This window comes from Seriola lalandi, unplaced genomic scaffold (genome assembly GCF_002814215.2).
Source record: "Seriola lalandi dorsalis isolate HSWRI2012SDOR001 ecotype SW California unplaced genomic scaffold, Sedor1 jcf7180002054682, whole genome shotgun sequence".
Lineage (NCBI taxonomy): Eukaryota > Metazoa > Chordata > Actinopteri > Carangiformes > Carangidae > Seriola > Seriola lalandi.
Window position 1 is genome coordinate 402,031 of NW_019525235.1, and position 7,307 is coordinate 409,337.

At 40.4% G+C, this 7,307-nt stretch overlaps 1 protein-coding gene across 1 annotated transcript; it reads right to left on the minus strand.

Moving 5' to 3' along the window:
- Positions 1 to 367: 367 nt before the first annotated feature.
- tph1a (tryptophan hydroxylase 1 (tryptophan 5-monooxygenase) a) lies at positions 368 to 6,033 on the minus strand. The gene is made up of 11 exons (XM_023422628.2): positions 5,870 to 6,033; positions 3,628 to 3,762; positions 3,319 to 3,502; positions 3,112 to 3,212; positions 2,952 to 3,019; positions 2,667 to 2,863; positions 2,407 to 2,542; positions 2,188 to 2,314; positions 1,992 to 2,087; positions 1,480 to 1,613; positions 368 to 1,344 (listed from the first exon to the last, which is right to left on the minus strand). The coding sequence occupies exons 1-11, from the start codon at positions 5,957 to 5,959 to the stop codon at positions 1,170 to 1,172; spliced, it is 1,443 nt and encodes a 480-aa protein (XP_023278396.1). The 5' UTR covers positions 5,960 to 6,033; the 3' UTR covers positions 368 to 1,169.
- Positions 6,034 to 7,307: the final 1,274 nt, after the last annotated feature.

Consider the following 7,307-nt stretch of genomic DNA (forward strand, 5'->3'; position numbering starts at 1 on the left):
TACATCCAAAAATGAAAATTTCCACAGAGACAATCAATAATTCAGTGTCCATGAACCAGCTTAAAGTGTTACTCAGTGACACCATCAGTCAAGTCTTGATAGTATGTTGTCCAGTTTAGATAGTTGTCTGATGTCTATCATTTCTGTTTCAGGGTAGATTATTTTAATAATACAATAAGGTGATCTGGCCCTCAGATCAAACAGATCATTATTCTTGCAACCCAAGATTATACAAACTACAACCTTAACATAATTATCTCTAGGATCATAATGAGCATCTCTCTGAGCATCCAGCATCAAAATTACCACCATGATGACACCAAAAAGTGATAAATCAACAGGTAACAAACCACTGTCACACTGTGAAGACACAATGAACATTTTTGTTTATTTTTTTCAATAGTTTGATACATAGTCTACTCATAATGTCTATATTTCTTTACAGTAGAAAAATAATGTTTTGATTTTAAGGAGTACTACAGTTATATTCACCTCAAGAGGACATATTCAAAATCATCACTGTAAAATAAAATAGGTCAGGGTACATGGGCCAAATCTGTCATAACCAGTAATGAAAACATTCTTATAACACCGTGTTTCACTTTCATAATTTCCCTCAACAGCACACAAAAGGAGCATGATACATACACCAAAAGAATACAAACAAGGTACATTTTTATACATATGACTGAAGTGAGGAAGATTAAATGTGAAGAAGAAAAAGAATGAAATGAATTACAAAAAAATTCACATGATCATGTACAACAGCAGAGTTGACAATAGGAGGAGGAAACCACATTTGTGTTTGTAACAGCTGGGGATGCTTTTAAAGGATAAAAACTCACCATGAAAGCACATTAAGTGTTTGCAATACAGAAGCCAATTTAGCCAAGTACAACTGATGCAAAACAGTGTCTCAGGTAAAGCAGCTCTTTGGGTTTGTGCAATGTACTCATATCGGTGGCTAAACATACCTAATGCACCTCTGGAAACTGTATATGCCATACACCATGCAGTGGGGACAACAGAGCATTTTGCCAAAAGCAGTGCACATTCATTGTACTGACGAAGGGCAATACACGAGCAGTATCTCTACAGCAGTGCTGGGGGTGACACGGCGAGCATTGATGGACTTGTAAGGTGGTTAACTTCAACTGAAGTGTCGGCAGTCAGACACCCAGCTGCTTGTTCAGCCGGCTGAGGGCGTCACCGACTATGTCAAGCTCGTGTCGAAGTTCCTCCACGACGCTGTTGATGCTGGGAGTGTCTTTTAGCACATCCACACTCTGGGTGTAAGGGTTGTATCGGACTGTGAAGGGACGCTTGATGGTCTTGGCAAACTCCCTGAAATGAGCAAAGTATAATCACTGAATAATATGTAGTAGATATTTAATCACATATAAAACAATGGTGGAGTTTATAGATTCATGCAAGGTGTATCATTATCGTAATGTGAAATTACTGAGCAACCAAGCTCACCTCATCTTCACTTTGGCCTCCTCAAAGCTGTCGGACACAAAGTAAACATCCTGAAATGTTGTGATGATGCATTCTTGTTTGGACGTAACCTTTGGGTCAAAAGGCATTATCCTTGCATTACCAGAGAGTGCATGCTGTAAGAGAGAAACATAATAACAATGTTGCCAATATTTCATGTAAACACAAGCCCTCATCTGGGTCATATGATTAAATGCAGATTAATCTGTATTTTGATGGTTTTACAAGACCAATAATGCAGTTCCTATATCAGTTGTCTTCTGCATTGGATTTATCACAAAAAAGAAAATGTAGTGACAACTCTGGCTGCTTAATCAGGTTTCAGCTGGTTTTACAAGGAGGGTGTTTTGGTTTTAAACAGCTGTTGAGGCACTCGTTTGTATATATTGCATACACACATATACTTATATACAGTATATAAAATACCAATATATTTCATGGTGCATGATTATAGGATGTCATGCGCACTCGACACCTTGTTCAAATATATTTACCTTTAGCTCACTGATAGATGACAGCAGTCCTGCTCCATATGCTCGCAGCTGCCCTTCTTGTTTGCATAGGCCAAACTCCACCGTGAAGAAATAGCACTGTAACAAAGGAGTAGATCAAACAGAAACATTTATTTACACTTATTCTGGATTTACTGAATTTGATTTGATGGAGTCTGCCTGAATGAGTGTCACTCACTGTGGCCAGCTTCTGAACTGAATCATCGGAGGCCCCGAGTGAAGCGAGACCAATCTCCTGAGAAAACTGGGCGAAGCTGGGCTCTGCTAGCAGAGGGACATGACCCAGCAGCTCATGGCATGTGTCCCTAGATGATAAAAGACCACAGAATATTAGATCCAGTAACCTTATATTTGCATTAATACCAGTTTTCTGAATATAGCACTGTATAACACTCACGGCTCTGGAGTGTATAAGGGGTCAGAACTGTGCCGCACATACTGGGTACAGTGGAAAACACGGAAGGCCAAACCAGCAAGGAAGTCACGTGGGGACAGATAACCTGCCACAGGCCTGATAGTAAACCCAGTACGTTCTGTCAAGATAAGATGTATGAAACATTCATGTGAGTATTTACATTTACAAAGCTGAAAAAAATAATCAGTAATTTTCAATTTTGCATTTGAAGCAAAAGAGGCATGTTTTATCAAAGAAATTACCCCTGAGGAAGCGTGAGACATCTTCCAGCTGAGGGATGTTGTCCTCCCGACATTCACAGTATTTGGACAGCAGTGGCAAGTTCTTCAAGTATTCGCGACAGGCGTGGGTGGGGTACAACTTGTTGAGCTCCCTGTACACAACACCCCAAGTCTTCACTTCCTCCTCTGTGAACTCAATACGAGGAACGGGATCCCCACTAGAACAAGACAACAAAAATCTCTCAGTATCAAGTAAGAACTTTGCCCATTTGCAAAATAACCATTTAAATACACAGCAGAACTTACTGTTTGTAGGCCATGGCAAGGTCTGCAAAGTACTTTCTCCTCTTCCGGTAGACATTGTCCTTGAAGCCCTGACGGAGAGGAGCATAAAAAGATATGAGAGTGCTTCATATTAAAGGATTCTGCATTTAATGCCTATACAGGTTTATTTGGACCTACTTACTGGATGGTCAGCATCCAACTCAGAGCCGTACATCAGGACGCGGTTTGCACACTTGTCCAAGTCTGAAATTTTCTTTGGGAACCAAGGTACATTATACATATCTGAGAGAAGAAGAAGAAGAAGAAGAAGAAAAAAATAGTTGTTTACTGTTAATCAGGTTTATTTGGATACAGTATGTCTGCGGCGTTTCATTCAGTGCTTTCCTACCTTCCTCTTGTAGACAGGAGTTATCTGGAGGCTCCATGTCCACAACGTTCACGTGTTTCCGAAGCAGCTGGATGATTTCATTCAGTTGTTCGTGGTTGCTATCGCAGTCCACGAATATCTCAAACTCAGAGTTGCGTCTTTTGGATTTTCTGGACTCTATGTGTACAAGGTTGACATGGTTTTCCTGCAAGAAACGAGAATAATTTGGTTATCATCTGTAAATTAACTTCACATATTTGACAGAAACAGTTAAGGATAGATATGAATAGATAGATAATGTAAACATTATATTAATAAGATTGTGCATACTTGGAAGAGTTTGAGTGCCTTTACAAGTCCTCCCACTTCATTCTTGAGGGAAAAGATGATTGTTGCTCTCTCTTTTTCTGATGTATTCTTCTTTTCAGTGTTTTCCTCAATTTTTGTGAAGGTTGATTTGTTTATCTGAAAATAGTAATAAAGGACAGACACATTTTAGAGGAATAAATTCATTTTAGAAATGTGGCACCACCATTTACAGTAGTGGGAAAACAGCTCTGTGCTGCATAGTTTCAGTAATCCCTCAAGATTGTAAACATTGTTTGAAAAATTTGCAGTGTTAGGTTCTAAAAATGACTGATATATGAGTCCAGCTCACACAATACATTTCCTCCGCAACTGAAGCATAGCTCAGGACAGGTAATGACGTGAATGCACAACTTCTAATCACTTAAGAGCATCTAGCCATCCAAAAATCCTATGAACATATTATCTTATGAACATGCATTGCCCCTAACAACAAGTGAGCAGAGAGGATAAGAGTCACAGAGAAGAGCCAACCCTGGGAGCATAGCTATAATTCAGTCATCCTGAAATGAACCACGGGCTGTTTCTTTACATGCATATAGACAAAATAAGTAATGCAGTGGATGCAAGCAGAGGGCTGAGATTTGTCACCACCAGCCCTCATGTCCATTTCAGCACGTTGGACAGCTCTCACGTTGACGCTGGCATGTGTGCACTTGCACACGCCAGGGGAAAATTCGTGTAATCCTGCATCAGACTAACACACCAACAGCACAGAAAAAACTCATCTCTTTCCACTGACTGAAACGCTTTCTGATTCATTTTAATTGTAGCATGTGATTCGCAACTACATTCGGTTATAGTTTGCTTTAGAAATGTAATGAGCTAAAAGTTATTAGTGGAGTGGGAGTAGAGCATCAGTTAAATACAGTTCAGTTACTTCCTACCATATTTCGCCCTTCCAGCATTGTGTAAACCGCGCGGCAGACCAGTTTTCGCTGGGCTCTAGTCGGTAGTATCCCTGAAAGCATTAGTGCATGGAGACTGGATCAGGACGCTCGCCGGGGTCAACTCTTTGCGTCTCGGTTTAACGAAGATGAACTTGTCTCTGTCTCAAAGAATCGCCTTACTGCAATCTCATTTAGACAGCGGGGAAGCCTATTATTAGCTCCCTGCATGTTGAAATCTTAGCAGACATTAGGCAGAGTTTAATCACTGCAGGCTTTAGGCTGCAAAGTGTGGAAGTTCCCCATCAATTAGCTTTTTTGTTTGTTTTCCCCTTTCTTGATGTCATTAATATGCACATATACACAGCTTTGCATGTGTTTTTGATATGCACATTAAAAAGGCATGGTTTTCACTGTTATTTATAGCAGCTTAATTCATGTTTTTCACATTTATTATTCACTTTTAGGTATGATCCAGTTTGTGGCCAACATTTGTTTGCGTGTCCTCACCAGAAAAGGCCTAACAATGTATTAAAAAGTGTTAAGTCTTGGTTGAAGGTCACAGACACAGCCAGATTGGTTTGCCAAAGCCTAAGAAATGTAGTCACAGCTTCTAATCTACAACATGTTGTCTTCGGCTTGATCCATATTTTTCTTGTGTTGTTTTTTTTCTGTTTTTTCTAACATTTTGCAACCTTGAGATGGATCAGGAGTCTGTTACTGCAGAGATAACTTGCTCAAAGTATCAGAAGGTGCGCAGTTATTTATGTAAAGATCGGTCTAAACTTTTAAGACAGTTTATCAAAACGTAGCCTATCATTATCCTAGGGAGGAGCTTGTCTCCTGTAGCGGTGTTTAATGGAGGCTTCACGGACCCTGCAGGTTGATCGGTTTATCTTTTTATCTCTTCTGTCTTTTGCTATGGAAATCATTGAAGGATGTTCAGATTGAGCAATAATGAGTCTTTCATTACATGAAATTCGGATATATCCCATTTTTAACCCTCTTAACCCTTTGACGTAAATTACACTTATAACAAAACGGCTTAAATTAATCCGGCTGACGACAAAGTGAAGGCTTATTCATTAAGATGACCGGACCGAGCTCCCCACCACTGTCAAAAAAAAGTGGTGTTAAAATATCACACACACGAAAACCATGTGCGCCTCGGTGGTTTAAATGCAACAGTCGATCTCTGATTATAGGACAAGACACTAAAAACAGAAGAACACATCAGTGCTGCTGGCAGGTGCTTCAAAATAATAAAAACTACTTTTTTTCCCTCCTTTTTTTTTTCTTTTTACCGACGAAATTCTTACCTCATTGTTCAGCAGTTTTTCTTCAAAGCCAATGTTCATGGAGTCAAAAGATCTTCCTCTACGTGGTCCTTCGATTTTGTTTGAGTACATGTTCAAGTGCTGCTCGGGTTTTTTGCCTTTTTATGCACCTCTTACTGGTGGTTTATCTAAATAAGCTCCGCTATGTAAAGTAGGCTGTCTACCCCGGGAAGCAGGGCGCTTTGCTATTTAACCACAGAGAGAAAGAGGGGGGGGCAATAATCTCCCCCACAGCAGCAAATGGAAAAAGAGCAGCAGCGCCCACGTCATGAGGGAAAATTGTATCTTTTATTTCAGCTAAAGGCCTGAAACAGCGTCAATGAGATCAATCACAAAGTCTAGTTTTACTGAGAATAAAACAAACGATTAAACTGTTTTTATGATCACATACTTCAATGTGCTTGAGAAAATCCTAAGTGCAGCACTTGTCAGAAAAAGATATAAACAGGAATTATTTTTATATTTTTACTCATCTGCAAGCATTTAAGAGCTAAAACTAAATATGGGGAATTTGTCATTATATTGAAATAAACTGAGTTCACTTTGGATGCAGACCTGGGGGTTCACCTTGGACTCAGACCTGGCACAAGTATTTAATTCTTCTTGTTTGTTGACACCTTGAGACTAAGAAGAGGTCAAGGTTTAAGAGGATTCAGACGTAGCCCACCTGCCTTCATTGTACTGTGATCCAAACATGCCCCCCTTTTCAAAATCCATTCCTCTGCACTGTAAGCACCTCTGGGTTCTCGTGCACATAACAGAAATAATCTGCGTGCTTTCCTTTCTTTAACACCATGAGCCTTTTAATAAGATCAAGACAATCAGTGGAAAAGGCGTCGGAGGCCTCTGCAAAGCAGAATCACGGTGAGAGAGCAGTGAACCTACGAGACCTCATTACTCTACACAGATAACACCACTGTTCTCTAAGCTTTAGTCACCTCTCCGATAGGACAGGTGAGATGTTACTTTCAGCTCCACACAGCTCTAATGCAGTGATAGCCTACATGTGGCTGATGCACATGCTGTTTGTCTCAGGTGGTCTTGGCCCGTGTCACTCGTGACATGGACAGGAGCTTTACGCAACTGAGGAGGCAGTGAAGGGAACTTCCTCTTCTCAGGAGCTGAACCCAGAGCTGCTCTCAGATATTGTGTTAGGCAGAGTAGTAGCAAGGTCAATCCTTAATTATCCGGCCATGTTTCAGAATGGTAAAGCAATGTAAAAAGAGATCGACTTAAAGGTATAATTCACCACTAATTGTGTAGGCGCCCGTCTGTTCTGGTGCTCTGTGTTGTCCATTAAAACACATCTGGCAACATTCATATTGACAGAGGAATCGGTGTTCTCCTGCTCATTGACTACATGTATCAGTGTGTATTGCTCATAAAGTCACAGCAACAGAACAACCCCCCCCTCAGCCCC

Excerpts from the sequence above, each read along its gene's own strand:
- tph1a (XM_023422628.2), bottom strand. The coding sequence starts at position 5,959 with ATGTACTCAAACAAAATCGAAGGACCACGTAGAGGAAGATCTTTTGAC. Across the intron at positions 3,503-3,627 it reads AGGCACTCAAACTCTTCCAA|GAAAACCATGTCAACCTTGT; the intron begins GTATGCACAATC and ends CGTTTCTTGCAG. Across the intron at positions 1,614-1,991 it reads CATCTATCAGTGAGCTAAAG|CATGCACTCTCTGGTAATGC; the intron begins GTAAATATATTT and ends TCTCTCTTACAG.